The 15504-nt window shown below is 36.5% G+C and overlaps 1 protein-coding gene across 2 annotated transcripts in view; it reads left to right on the top strand.

The window, feature by feature from the left end:
- The first annotated feature begins 1112 nt into the window (after nt 1–1112).
- LOC108148546 (transcription factor kayak) overlaps nt 1113–15504 on the top strand; it is a 31827-nt gene continuing 17435 nt past the window's right edge. Inside the window, exon 1 of one of the 2 annotated variants that reach the window (XM_017275592.2) lies at nt 1113–1847. In XM_017275592.2, the coding sequence (XP_017131081.1) occupies nt 1260–1847 (588 nt within the window). In that variant the 5' untranslated portion in view covers nt 1113–1259. Of the gene's footprint in view, nt 1848–8440; nt 9288–15504 lie in introns of those variants that run through there. The other variant, XM_017275593.2, reaches the window with a different exon arrangement.

The raw sequence follows: 15504 nt of genomic DNA, 5'->3' as shown, positions 1-15504 counted from the left end.
TTCAGCGCAGTTTTACCTGGTTCCAGAGCGCAGCAACAAATATTGGAAGCCCCAAAAAAAAAAACCGACAACAAGAAAAACGATTCAAAACACGAAGTGATCGCGAGCTCACTTCGGATCTTTTGAATGTGTATGCGAGTGTGTGTGTGCGCCTTTGAGCGCAGGTTTATCAAAATTTTCATTTTCAGTTTTAATACACTTTCTGCCGCACTGCCGTGTGGAAGTCTCGGTCCTGGCCTGAAATAAAAATAAAAAAACAAATAAGTAAATACGAACGTGCAGTGAAAGATTTAATTCGAAAAATAATAAAAATCAAGTTGTGTCTGGCTGATAAAAAAAAAAATAACACAACTAAGAAGAACATGCAGTGTCTGGTTTTTTCAATTTCGTCGCCTGTTTATAGCTAAAATCACGTAATTTAATCCGTGTTTGTTTGGCCGATTTGGTGTTTGTTTACGCGTCGTTTACCGTTACCCAGCCACTTGGCCCGCACGTGCTAATCGAAAATCGTAAATCGATCGAAAGGGCTTACAAAAAATCGATCGCTTTGGGGCGGCCGCTTGTAAGTGGGCGTGTTCGCAAATGCAAATGCTAAATTAATAAACCGAATTTGGCCAGCAGAAAAAGCTTATAATAAGTGTAAGAAAACGCGAGAAAAAAAAGTGAGAACTGGGGAGTTGAGTCATCATCTGCCTGTTTAATTGCCAAGAAATTTAGTTACTAACCAAAATATCTTTTCTCTGCATTGCACAATTTTTGTAAATAAATATATAGAAATTAAAAAAAAAACTAATGCATAAAACCAAAAGTCATTAAAGTCAATAAACGATAAATTAAAGTATTTAAGAATGTTATAAAGCATACAGATGACAATTTAAAGTGAAAATATAAAATTAAAAATAAATCAATGTAACTAAAACTTTAAGCCAATAAACAAAAAGTAATAAATATTCAAAACTGAACGAAATAGTAAAGAAACGTTTAAAAATTATAAAAGAAGCCTTAATAACGCCTAATAACAACCATCAGCCCAAACAAATAGCCAAAAATTAAATGTAACTAAAAATACACACACAAAAGAAATACAAAAGCGTGTAAATAAGTTTCGTAAAATTAAAAATACATGTAGTAACTCCAGCAAACAAAAAGAAGACAGCGATAAATCAAGCCAAAAATAAGTTCGCACAAAATAATAAACAAAGGAGAGCAAGGAGATTGCAACATCTTGTGATAAACGCTGACAATTTGTTGCTCGTTGAATGATTGCAATAAAGGCCATCGAAATGCAGCACAACAACGGCGGCGGCAATAACGCACTGCAGCAGCAGCAGCAACAACTGCAGCAGCAACTGCTGCAGCAACAGCAGCAGCAGCTTCAGCAGCACAATTCGCCAGATAATAATTATATTTGGGGAAACAACCACAATGGGAATATCAATAACAACAATGCGATGTTGCAGTTGCAGCAGCATCAACAACAACGTGCTGCCTCCTGGATAACCGATTGCAATAAGCAGCGCCACATTAACAACAATAACAGTATGAATGTCAATTACAATCAGCACTTGACGCAACTGCAACAACCTCAGTACATGCAACCCAATTACAACAACTACACGCAACACCAGCAACATCTAGTGCCAGCAACAACATCGCAATCGGGCAATCATTTTTACGCGTGCCAACAGCAGCAGCAGCAGCAGCAGCAACAACAGCAATTCCTGGCTCCCACAACAACAGCGGCAGCAGTAACATTAGCACTCCAGCAACATCAGACACAGCAGCAACATCAAACGCAGCAGCAACATCAACGACAAGATTATGCGTCTCTTCAATTGTCCAGACAAGTAAGTTAACAACTAAATTACATATTTTCACTAAGATCACAATTCTTTTGGTAAACAGAATTGTGCTTCTGAATATTTGCATTTTGTATTGACCCAAGAACAACAGTTGACATGAAGCAGTTTAATTGTTGATATTTATGTATTCAAATTATATAGTTAAGCTTATCATGCTTCATTTAAGACGAAAAAAAAAAGTTTTAACTAATTTTTGGAAGCAATCTAGATTAAATTCAGAATATAAAAGTGTTTATCGTAAAATATAAAAGTTTGGTTAAGCAACTTAAAATAATATCGATTTTCAACATGTAATAAAAAACCAAGTAAAATATGTATATAAAGTATACATATTAATAACATTACTGAGTTATATATTATTATTGGAAAAACTTAATATTTTCATGAACTTTTTAAGCGAATTTTGGATTGTCCCTGAGCCAAGCTTAAAATATTTAAAGATGTTTTTTGAAGTAAAGGAGCTTTCTTTTGTGAATAATTGATGTTTCCAAGTACTTTCTCAGTGTATATGTAACAAGTATGCAGGCATTATGATTTGCCATCTCCCTCATCTCGGCTCTTGATTTGTTGTAGCCTTTGTTTTGCGGTTTGGTGGGCGGCGCTTCGTCCCAACTTAGTGTATTTTGCTCGCTTTTGTTTCCGTCGATTTTTTCATCTTTCTTAATTGCGTTTTAGTTGTGTGCGGTTGTTATTGTAGAAATTCCCAACTGGGAAAACTAACAAAAATGGCGACAAAGGGGCGTATACTTGATCTTTCTTTTGAGCTTTCGTCACGTATACGACATGTGGAGCGAAGTATTTCCCCCAAAACTAAGCGCGCATACTTACTTTATCTGAAGTAAATATTTACTGCTCGCTGGCTGCGGCGTGGGAATGCCACTCCCCAAACACACAAAAAGGGAAATAAGTAAATAAAACAAACAATAAAAAATACATTTCGAGTAATTTAATTTGTTTCAACGGCGAACAAAAAAAAACTGGATCTCTCGATATATATATTTTGCAAATATATATATTTGTGTTTAAATGAATTTAAATTAAAGCAGCAGACAGTTACAGATTTGAGCGGCAACAAAAGGGTTTAACCTCTCGAAAGTGATGTTGCCCGAGGGAGGTTTACTTGACCTGTTTTCACCCCATTACACAAACTTTTCGTTGGTTTAAAATTAAATTTAGCTTTCAAGTTTTGTAAATTTATTTAAAGTCAAATATTTTAATAAAACGAGTTGCTAAAGGCAGATAACTTGTGACATATATGATAAAGACTAAGTGTCGAACTTGTAAAATGATAATAACTTCAAAACAAATTCCATTCTAGTAGGAGAAGCTAATTTAAAATTTCTATAATAAATAATTTCAATCAGTCTTACAATTTCATTTTATTTAAGCATTTATTTTAGGAATAAACATTACAGCTATATATTTATTACATTGCTTATATTTGCTTAACGTTTGAACAAAGCAATGGAAATGTATTAGCTACGAAACAGTATCGTATTTTGCGCAGAAAAATAAATTTTAATTTTAGTTAAGGCACAGTGTAATAAATGTAACCCTGAAGCAATGCGATAGCCGTCAAGTGATTTTTTTAATACCACAAGCAATACTATCTCTTGGCAGAATACCCCTTTAGTTTAATCTGGGCGATCGTCGCCGTTTTAGTGTTCCCGCACCTGATAGCGTCATGGGGTAAAAATACGGAGGTGATGCATGCCCACATGTGTCCGTGTCGCGACGGAAAGTCTACGTTTTTGCCTTTGGCCGGGCATTATCGTCAGACACTCTGCTAGAAATACAACGTCAACGACAACCCAACGAAACCGACAACCTGAACGATGACAGCGAACACACGCCGTAAGCGGAGCACTGTTCCTCCAGATAAGAGCCCAGTTGCATAGTCACGAACACATTGGCCAGGAAGTGTAAAAGCCGTAAACAGCCCCAAGTCCACAAGTTCGCAGCGCAGAAAGCAAAGAAAAAAAAACACCACTGAAAAGTGAAACCCGTAGAACGGAAATGCCAATAGCCGAACACTCCAGAGCACATTCACAATATAATATGTGTTTAGGTTGAGGAAAGGGGATTGGGTGTCGGTTGTGGGGGTGATTTTCGCCACTTATCTGCGGCCTTCGATGTGGGCCACATTGTTGAGGACTGATATGACTAGGCCAAATTGATTCATATTGGTTATGCTCATTATTTCCCAATGTGTCTTATCAATCTGGGCAATCACTTAATCAATAAGATGCCAGAGAGCTGTCTAAAAAGGTGCTGAATCACATTTTATGACGGGTTTGTAGAAGATATGTACTTATATTATGTTATGTATTATTATTTTAGAATAGTATGGCAATTTATGGTTACCCATAAAGATAAGTCGTTCTATAGTATTACATATTACATACAATTTCGGAATATGCCATCTCTTTCAGTGAAAAATTGTGAAGTAGAAATCGCAAGTATATGGGAAACTTTTAAGACCTTATTAAGCTCTTGGGAAATGGGAATTTGTATGTTATATTTAATGCTGTCCTTGAACTTGTTGATTTTTTCTGGAGGCAATTTCGTGGCCCTCTCTGTTTTGTTGTTATTAATTATTACAAAAACAATTAAGCGCTCGAAATTAACAACTTTAATTTGCAGTCGTTTAGCTTTTATTGTTTCCATATCTGTTATTATTCCGTATGCTTAATTTTTTAATGAGCGTCGCTCGATTTGTTTCTGCCTTGTTTCTTAGTGCAAAACGGTTCTACAACAAACTCATTAAGTTTTCTTAATCATTTAAAGTGCAACTAGTTGGCAAACAGCCACGCCCCTACGCCTTCCCATATAAGCCCATTAGCGGACCCAATAATCAGCTGTTTTCGAGTGAAGGTCTCTTAGATTTTGATTTCGATTGCTTTATTGGGACTTGGTTTTTTATCAAAAGCTTGGAAAGTGTTGAGTTTGAACAACTTGTCCCTGAAATAGATTAAAGCCCGAGGCAATATAAAAAAAAAGAGAAATAACGTCATGTTTCATTTGAAATTCACGTGCATTATTCTAGTTAATAATTGCAGCGGAAATAGTTCGGGATATGATTAATACCTTATAAACCATCAGTCGGACCTAAAATTTTCACCGCTTTGGTTTTAAATACAACTTTCTTGGCTTATTCATTTGCTACCAAGAAATATAAACCAAATTCTGGGAACTCAATGACTTATTGGCGAATCGATGACGTCGTTCCATGACGTGATCAAAACTTAAATCAATGTAAACATTATTCAAGCGATCGTATCGCTAAGTATATAAATGAAGTACGAATACAAGTTGTGTAGACTTAAATAAATTGAACGTCAGTAAGCACTTGAAGTGAAATATACATATAATTATAATGTAATTGAAACTTCAAGATACAAACGACGAACAAACACTGAAACGAGATCAAAGTAAATTTAATGTAAATGAGCAAACGTGGTACTGATAAATGTTTGCTAAAAGTGCACAAGGTGTGAGTTTATTTATAAAATGTTGTATTTATATAAATTAAAAAAAAACATGGCTACAAGTAAATAAATCATTTAATGAAACTAAGATTCCATGTTTTATTTATTTACTTCATATTATTTGAACTGATTTTTTTTCTGAATTTTACGATTTGCAGTTTATGGGTCATTCCTATCGACACACAAAATTTCTGAAATACTTTAATTATTATGAGCCCAAACATACATGATTTTGCAAATAAATTCCTTAATATCAAGAGTCGGTGTACTTCCATTTTTGATGGAATGACGTATTAAATGAAAATAATTATGTGTACGTTTCCAACGGAAACAATGTTTTGATAACTAAAAAGTTTTAAAAATAAGAAGGTTTAGTAAGTTGTATTAAGATTGTGATATCCGGCAATGTTTTCTACAGTTTCCGCTTCCGATTTGGAGTGCCGGTTTCAGTGAATTCTTAGGTCATAAAGTATGAGCTAGAATGGTAACCTAATCGCCGTTGCCCCCGTGAAGTCGCCTGGCAAATTGCAGCCACATTAACATCAACAAAAAAGGCAGCCAGAGTCGAAGGCATTCAACCCTCAGCCTTGATATATCCCTCCTTCATTCCCGGGGAATCTGAAATCGGGAATTGGGAAGTGCTAGGGCGTCGCCAGGCACTCAGACATTGCTTATCGAGCTCGTGCTGTGCGAGGAGTCTCGCCCGAGGTCTCAATCGCAGTTCCCACTTCCCAGCTAATGGCCACAAAACATTTCGGCTACCTGGACACGGACACCTCACCTAATGGGCCACGCATCGGAGTCTGAATCTGAATGGGAATGGAATGGAGTTAATGCATATGCGGTGGTGCATTTCTACGGGGAGGAACTGCGGCTAATAGACGCATTTAGCACGCGCCCAAATGCATCTCGCAGATACTCGCACTCATTAACTGACCTCGATGAGCAAATGACTGCACAGCGAACAAAAGATGGCAATATTAACAGACAGCTTAGAAAAGAAGGTAAAATAAATAATATTTCTTACTTTCTTGAATTTAAAATGGAATGCAATTACTAGAAATTGTATTTTTTATGAATTTCGATCCTTAACTAACAAATTAAAGTAAAAGCCTGGAACGCTTTCACTATTCAGAAACGTACTTTCTTTTTGGCTTATGAAAGTTATAAGGAATTAATAAAATATAACTTGAGATAAGCCCTTATAAATTCCCGGTTATCCTAATTTATTTTAGTAATTGGTAGTTGGTATCTTGTTCGAATATTAATGGTTATTTCATAAACAGATTTTTAAATAAGAAAGAAATTTGAGTGTTTCGAATTTCATCATAACGTGAAACAGCTACCATTTATTTTAACTTATTAGCACAACATCTATAAAAAAAAAACATTTTAAAAATCAAATTTCTCCAAATCAAATTAGCATATCCAGCAGAAATTTAAGATATTTTTTCGTCGTGTGGCACTTGCATTGGCCGCCAATTGCCGATGGAATTAAAAGGGAAGGGGCACAAAAACCTGGGTTAACCTGTCCGCGTATCTGAGCCTCTGAATGTCTCTGAATATCTCTGAATTGCGGGAGGCCCACACCAGTTTTGGTGGATGGCCCTGTGTGAGTGCCTCCGTGTATCCGTGTGTAAAAACCCCGATGAGTCATCCGTTTCAGAGTGCCAATGCGTGCCGCGCCACTTCGGCATACATATACATAGCATAAATCGGATTCAAACCGAACAAAATCCAACATGTGCCCGGGCAACTAGTCCGATTTTGAGTGGGAGCCACCTTTTCGAAAGAAAATAAGAGAACGCAAGAGAACAGTGAAACCAAAACAAAAACGTATCTTTCAAGTGGAAAATGTCAACAAACGAGCTGCGCGCCAAATTGCCACTTTGAGTTTAATTCAGTCCGAGTCGAGTGCAACTTGAGACTCACTCGAAGATTGAGCCCCTCTCTTACCATTAAATATCGCATGCGATAAGTGACTGGTATTTTAATTATATATGTATCTGTGAGTTAGTTTTCAGTTCTCTCTGCCTCGCTCTTATTTGCTCTCCGCCTTTTGCTGCATCATTCTGACAGTTATTGTTTCGTCCTACTTCACAGCGAAATTCGTCAGGGCCGCGAGAATCATGTGGAGCATACGAAAACTGTTCAGCCGGGTTTTTCCATGCGGTTTTGGCGGTTTTATGGATTTTTCTGATTTGACACTTGATTATTTTTTGCCGTGGTCAAGGAGATATTTTTGGGATGTGTGAAATTTTTTAATGGCTAACGGAAGTATGGAATATTTTAAAACTCAAAGTGTTAATCACATTGTTGAAAAGAAATGAAGTCAAATGAAACATGGCCAAGATATAAATGCACGCCAATGAGGAATTTTATTTATTTTAACTAAAAACTAAACTATCTAGTCATTACCCAAATAAAACTCTATAATAATTATTTAAACAAATCTTAAATCCTAAAAAAAAAAGTCCTCAATCTTCTCAACAAATACCAATAATGTTAAAGAATGGAATCCCAAAAGTAGTTAACGGTTGCAAAAGACAAAGTTCAATATATTAACTTTAAACTTTTAGACAAATTTTAATATTAGTTATTAATTGTATTATATATATTGAAATGTTAGTTATGACATACCTTTTCCGTTCAGCTTTAGCCAAATAGAAAAGACACTTACATATCATAGACATAATTTATTGGATTTAATTCTCGAAACTGGAATTAGTTATTTGGCTTTTCAAAATAATATAATTTAAAAATTTGTAGACACGTATTTTGATCAACAAAAAAACTATGAAAACTATTTAAAAGATCAGGAAACCTAGCTTGCAAACTGGTTCGATTTCGATTTTCGTTTTGCGCAGCCCTGGCATCTACGCAACTTGAATTTCCAGGCTTCTCGCTGGTGTGCGAGTATCTGTGTGGGCCGCCGAGGCAGTGGAGTGAGTGTGTGTGCGAGGCAATGGCCAAGACGTCACCCGTCGGTGGGAAAAAGAGACAAAGGGAGGGGCAGAGAGCGGAGCGGAGCGTTCGCGGTCTGTTTTATCGCCAGTTCAGTCGCCAGTTGCTCAGTTATTCAGTTATTTTTTGCTTTTTGTTAAGGCAACGCGACTGCAGAAAGGCAGCGGAAAGCCACGCGGCCGTCTCCCTCGCGCCACTCTCTCTGTCTCTCTTTCTCTCTCGTTAATCAGTCCAGACCGCCCACCACCCCCCCACACGCCCCATTAGTGCTCTCCCGCTCGCACGCACTAAGAGCCACGTTGGTTGGAGTGAGATAGCCGTCGAAAACCCCCTCTAGAAATCCACCCAACTTGTTGTTGTTACACTTAATTTTTTAACACTTTCACAAGTGCTAAACCAGAACATTCCCAATAAACCGTAAAGAAATTACAAAACTGTCGTGTTATATGTAAGAAAAACAACAACAATTGTGTTTGTGAGAGCGGCGAAACTCAAAAGCCATCCTCGAAGACGAAAAATCGGTTAGGAAATTACGAAATATTTCAACAAAAGTCGGACGAAGTTCGATAAACGGCGGTGCGTGGTGCGGGGCGTGGTCCCCCGACTTTAATCTAGAGAATTCAACGCTTTCAAACGTTTTACAACTGCAAAAACGCCGAAAAGAGAGTGCTGTTACGAGTGTGGTGGGGCCAGTCGCACATGTAAATTTTGTTTATTTTATAAACGCCAATTAAGTGCAACAACAATGAAAGTTAAAGTCGAGCGCACAACAAAAAAGCCCGCCATCACAAGGGCGAACGATCATCTGCCGGAGAAGGATGACGAGGTTATAGATCAGAAGGAGGAAGATCAGGTTGAGGAGGAGGATGAGGAGCTGGACTTTCTGCCCGCCGATCTAACCGCAGCGATATCGACAACGAAAATAGCAACAACTGCCGCCACACCAACAACGGCTATGGTGCGCAATCTTATCGTAAGTGAGATACACTATTTGTATACCCTAGAAACGGGTACCGCCCTATTAGCCGTGGTTAGAGGTCTCAAAAAACTGAAAATAATCTTGGCAGATGACTCCACAAGTGGAACTAGATTTGTCGATCAAAAAATGACTATATTGCAATTACCTATTGGAATTTTTTATTTAATTAATTACATGGAAGCTGAACCCTCATTGCTTACCTCCATAAACGTTTTTAAGATCTTGAAAGATGGCAGATTTTACAACTGTTAATACTATTATTTCATGATTATAGTCAATCTTATTAGGATTTAAATATGTGACACTGCATCCAAAAAGCAAGTTTAGTCAATCATAGAATAACTGGCATTTTCACTAATTAAATGCATACAACTTGATTAATAATTGATAAACTGATAAGCAAGGGTATTTCTGGTTTCGCTACAGACTTTCAAATCGGTTTTTTGCTATTGACTTGGATTAGAGAAAGAAGAAGAGAGATAGAAGTGTTGGGGGAGGGGGTGAGGGCGGTACAAACTGGTACTGCATAGAACGCAATAAATCCGTACTCCCCCCTGTTTTGGATCTCAAGATTTCTCACTAAAAGCTGAAAGCTACTAAAGCAGACTTTGCATCGGTCGTCGCAGAACAGAAATACAATATAGAAAACGGCACACATATGTACGGCTCTGGAAACTTGTTTAAAAATATATTGAACTTTTTTTGTTGTTGCTATGTATATTCGTATGCCTTTTTTTTATTATGATTATTCGCCGAATTGTGTGGTGCGCATTTTGTTGTAGCTTCTTTTCCATTGTTATTGTTGCCGCTGTCTCGTTTTGGGTTTTTATTTCGTATTTACTTTGTCGACATCTTTGGAATTTCAATTTACACTTTTGTTGTTGTTTCGTGCTGTCACTCTGCCGCTCTCTTACGCACACAAAGACGACGAAGAGAAAAAGGGAGAGCGGCTCACACAGATACAAAATGGACACGTTCATAGATTCTTTTATCGCATGCGAGAGAGTTAAAAGTGAGTGGGAGAGACAGCGAAAGAGAGAGCGAGTGAGTGGTTTATTATGCATTCCGTCATTGCACTTAATTCGTAGTCGCCAAGGTTGCTGTTTGCATTTGTTTTTCTATTTCTCTATTTTCCTATCTCTCTATTTTGGCATGTTTTTTTTTTTGTTTTTTGGATATTACCCTCCCCTCCCCACCTCCATGTTTATCTCAACATTTTAGCACTCTGCAGCTGTATCTTTTTTGGCGTAGGTGCGGTTTTTATTTCTGCTCAATTCTCATTTGCAACACGTGCATCGCCAATTTCATTTCATATTGCTGCAATGTGGCCAATAAGCCAAGAAAACCGCTCTGAGGTCAAGGCTTCCGTTTCCGTTTCTAATTGGATTCCACTTGGGACTGCAGCAATCTATGAAATGTTCAAAAGCATTATTATCTCAAATATGTGCTGAATTGTTGTACAATTTTGATGTTTTTTTTAGGATGGAGAGAATCGGTCGGCTTCTTAGAATTTTTTATTAAAGGCATTTTTTTTTATTTAAGAAAGTACAGCTTAATTAAATATTATGAGTAGATTTTTCTAAAGAATAACGACCATCAAAACCTCTTAACTTTCTTGTTATTTTTTAATAAAACCCATAATATCTTTTTTATTACTTTTTTATTTGCAATAATTATAGATTTTTGACAAACAGTTAAATTGTTCTGATCCATTTTGTATAACAAAAAGTGTTTATCATCGTAGGGCAGTTATTTTGTAACGTATTTACATTTTCGTTATAAAAACCCTTATACATTTCCTGCTCATCTGCATCAAGTATTGAAAAGAAAATCTAAAATACAAAAATAGACATGTCTTCAATGCGGCACACAAATCCCTCGGCTAACACCAGACTTGACAGACGACATATACTTATATGCACTCCTCCCATTTATCCCCCGATTTCTTTCTAGCCTGACATTCGAAATTATGCTGCAGTTGATTTCACCATAAAATTATATCCAATGCCAAGGTCAAATGGCACTCAGATGCTTACGGCTCACCCCTGTTTTTATATCCCCAACCCCGATATCACGCCGCTTTTCCACTTAGAATGTCAAGCGACTCACGCGTTGCAATGTTTGAGATTCGATGGGGATGGGGTGGTGACATGGCGATCTTGATGGGGTTGGTGCGAGGGGATGTTCACTGTACACTGCATATGGATGTATGTATATGGTGCTATGCACTTGAACAACTCAAATTGCCTTTTTCGCATTGCGCTGCATAAAACATGCAGCGTGCTACATAAATATTCCATGCATTAAAAGCAAACGCATTAAAAGTCACGAGCAAATCGGCTAACGAGCAGCGAACTCTCCTCGGAGATAACCTTTTTACAGATTTTTAAGTATGCACAACTGGGGTCAAGCAAACAGGGTTACAAAATACGCAAAATGTTAAGGAGATCATAGTTACATGTAAAAATTAGTACGATTTTTTTTATAAAACAATTCGTAATTAAAATAATAAAAATTACTAGATTATTTAAAACAAAACAAAATTTGTTTTCTAATTTAAAACTTTTTAAAATTCGAAGAATAAAATAATAAAATCTATTACCTACAATCTTGCTTTAGTACTGAAATTAAATGTATTATTTGTTAAATTAATAAGATTACATTACCACTTTTCTCTTGACCCCAACTGTGCACAACAGGCTCACGTTTGTATATTCGTATTTTAGCTCTTTATAATCACGATCAGATATCCAACAGAAATTGCCAATTTAATGTGCGCATCAACTAAAAATAAATAAATATAAAATTGCCAATGCCTTTGTCGCCGCCGCCACCGCCGATTTCGTTGCCATCAACGCGCTCACTTAGCCAGCAAATAAATAAATAAATAAATGCACACAACAAACAATTAATTATTATTGTTCTTGCGTTGTTGTATTTTCGTTTTCAGTTCCTCGACTTTGACTTCTTTGCCATATTTTTCACTCCTACGTTTTATGGCGAAACTTTTTACGACATTTCGCGTTTGCCCGTCCTCACACTCTTTTTCCTTTATTTGTTTTTTTTTATTATGGCTTTCGATTGTTCCAGGAAAATTTCAGGGGATTTTGTAAATTCGATTGCGTTGCCATATGCTTGTTTATAGATTAAAGTTTATATAAATGACATAGATATCGGGGTGTACAGTTGTAATTGGCAGAGTAGCACTTGTTACCCACAAACGCTTTCTTTGATTGACTCTGGCTCCTTTAACATTTCTGTGAAAATTTGAAATGCTCTTGATTAAAGCTGATAAAAAGGGCAGCGTAAATATAACTTTTAGTGTTCAAAAGAAATTATGAGAACTTATCAATCGTATATTTTTTATCTTTTTTCGTTAACTTTCTGGGAATAATAGTGATGTAGGTTTATTCCAGTAATTTTTAAGCAATGTTGACCAAGGGGAATATTTTGCGATTTCTTAGATATTTTCAAGATATTTACTGGATATTTAAAATATATTTATTTTTACTTACAATAGTGTACTTTTTCAATTACTTTTTCTATAGAAGATATACATATAGGCGACTTAAAAACAAACAAAACCTATTTACACATTAAATATATTTTGTAAAATGTATTTAAAATAACAGTTATTTATTTATTTTAGAACGTGCAAAACTGTCAAATATTTAGATGATGAGATTGCTGTTTTTTCTGAAATGTTTTTATCAGCTCGTTATTATGACTATTTGTGCTATCTAGATCTACAAAGCTCCTGCTCTTTGTTCTTTCTGGAGATTTACTTTTTCAATTAGGGGAAACCACCAGGAAAAAAATACAAATCCCATATCTGCACTTAAAAGACCGTTTAGCTTGTGCATTTTGGCGCTACGCTAATGAAATTATCTCATGACGTCAATGGCTTAAAGTTAGCTTAAGATTTGGCCTTTGGAAAAAAAAAACAATTTTAAAGTTGAGAAGCCGGTTTTCGAACTGCTTTGCTTCGTTTGAGAGCCAAATTTGGTCATACATTTGCTGGTCAAACTGACGTCACAAGTTGAGAGAAAGAGAAAAGCGATCGCTTTTCCATTTCGATGTTAATTTTCTTTCCAAAAAAACAGAGCATTATGTCATATTGTATTTCAAACTAACTAAATATGAAAATAAATGAAAATGTCAAAAGTTGCGTGTTTTTGCACTAGCTTTCGATTTTCTTGGAATCAAACTGGGACGCAATGGGGTGAAAAAGATAGAGAAATACGTTTATCAGGAGCGCTGTTTATTGGGGGGATTGGGGGTAAGCCTGTTTCGATGCCAGATAGATAGTGCTCTGATAAGGCTTATCTTTTGTAAACAGGCACCATACAAATTAGTAGAGTCGTGCTTTCATCTGAAACTGATTAAGCTAGTAAGCTGAAGAATATACACAGCCAATTATAGACGATTATTATAATATTAATTAAAGATTTGCAATCTTAAAAAAATACATTTAATTCGAAAAGAATGTTAAAGTTGTTAAGATAAAAATTCTTTAGTAAACTAATTTGGAAATCTCTAAGGATGATAAAATAAAATGTTATTAAAGTTAAGGATTAAATTGAAATATTATTAGTATATGTACTGATAATTAGTATGGGTTATTTTTTATGTTACTTTGTTTTGACCCCTTTTATATTTCTGTGACGCCGCTACTGCCCTTCTCACGTCAATTAATTTGTTTCTGTGGGTTTGTTGAACTCCCTGGAGGAGATGGTTGAACCGGAAAGGTTAAATGTGGGTGGGAGGCGTCATTGGCAGTGCTGAAATGCTAAATGCCAGTTACCCGATGTTCGAAGTTAGACCCTATATTACCCTAATTAAGTTGTACATCCACAGTAGCACTCAATCCTGGCGGAAATGGCACATGCCGGCAAATGGAACTAGGAAACGGGTGTGGAATTGGCTTGGATTGCCCGGTGGAATTGGAGCACATCTGGAACCGAGTGGAGTGTGGCTAAAAATGCACTCGCCACTGAAAGATTTACAAGCCGAGCAATCCTGTTTATTGGCCCGGGTTCTCCCCGATCCCAAAATGCACTTTGCGACGCGTCATCCAGCGAGGAATTCCGAGAAGAGGCGCAGCATCAGGCAGCGGCTGTGGCATTCCAGTGGTCAGAAGAGGGGAGTTTTGCATGGGGCAGGAGGAGGAAAAGGGACTCCACCATCAACTTCGATTCGCCACGGCGTTGAAAAGTGCGAAACGGGGGAAAAAGATAAAGCCAAAGGAAATTATCGGGAACTGACGCCCGACCAACAGCACACACAGCACTCCCCAGATTGTGTCAACTCCTTTAAAATACAACTGAAAAATAGGGGTATTTTGGGTTGGCAGGGAATTTGACAAATTTATCCTCAGCTTTTTGGAAAAAATGTCTTGTTCAATACTTTTAGAACCCTGTTTTGCAGCTCACTTTAACAAATTTTGGATATTATAAGAATTTTATATCCCAAAATGCCAAAAATATTTAAATTTCTAAATAAATATAATTGAAATGCATTTTTAACAAACAAACTCTATTAATTTTAATAAACATAGATTCTTTTTACACTGTAAAATTTACAGACAGAATATTATATTTGTTTCCTACATTTTTCGAATAGTCTACAAAAATCACTCTTAACCATTTTCTATCATTATTATTCTGCTATTACCTGAATACTATGGAATTTGTTAAAGTCTACTATATAAACGTGTTGACCCAGAAGAATGATCGAGAAAATTCCAAAAAGTTTTTTCGAAAATTCAATGAGTCAAGTTATAATAAATTATATCTTTGGGTGTATCTTTTTCATACTTTGTAAGAAGAAAATCCTTAATAACAACTCTAATTTTTCGTTTATAATCTATCTAAATAATTTTCCTGTACATCCTTAAAATTTGTCCAAGTTTTATTTTATAAGGTAATCATTGGTCGAGTCTTATCCTCTTTATTTTTTATCGAAGTGCTTATGCTCGGGGGGAATTTCGCAATGCTGCAGTGGGATTTCCAACGCCATAGCCTCGCATCGCCTGATTTTGCCTGACTTCCTCTCTTTTTGCTGAGTGCACTAATTTGCAGAGCTCTCTGGCGATTCACTCGTTTTTTACTCACTCAAACGCTGAGTGAAACCGAGTGGCAAACGAGTTTTGTTGACTACGATATTTGCTTGGCAAGTGGGTGCCAAGTGTGGAGCTCGGAGCCCTAGGTCT

Source organism: Drosophila elegans, unplaced genomic scaffold (assembly GCF_018152505.1).
Source record: "Drosophila elegans isolate 14027-0461.03 unplaced genomic scaffold, ASM1815250v1 contig_476, whole genome shotgun sequence".
NCBI classification, from domain to species: Eukaryota; Metazoa; Arthropoda; class Insecta; order Diptera; family Drosophilidae; genus Drosophila; species Drosophila elegans.
The sequence above is the reverse complement of the archived record's forward strand: the minus strand, read 5'-3'. Positions and strand labels throughout refer to the sequence as shown.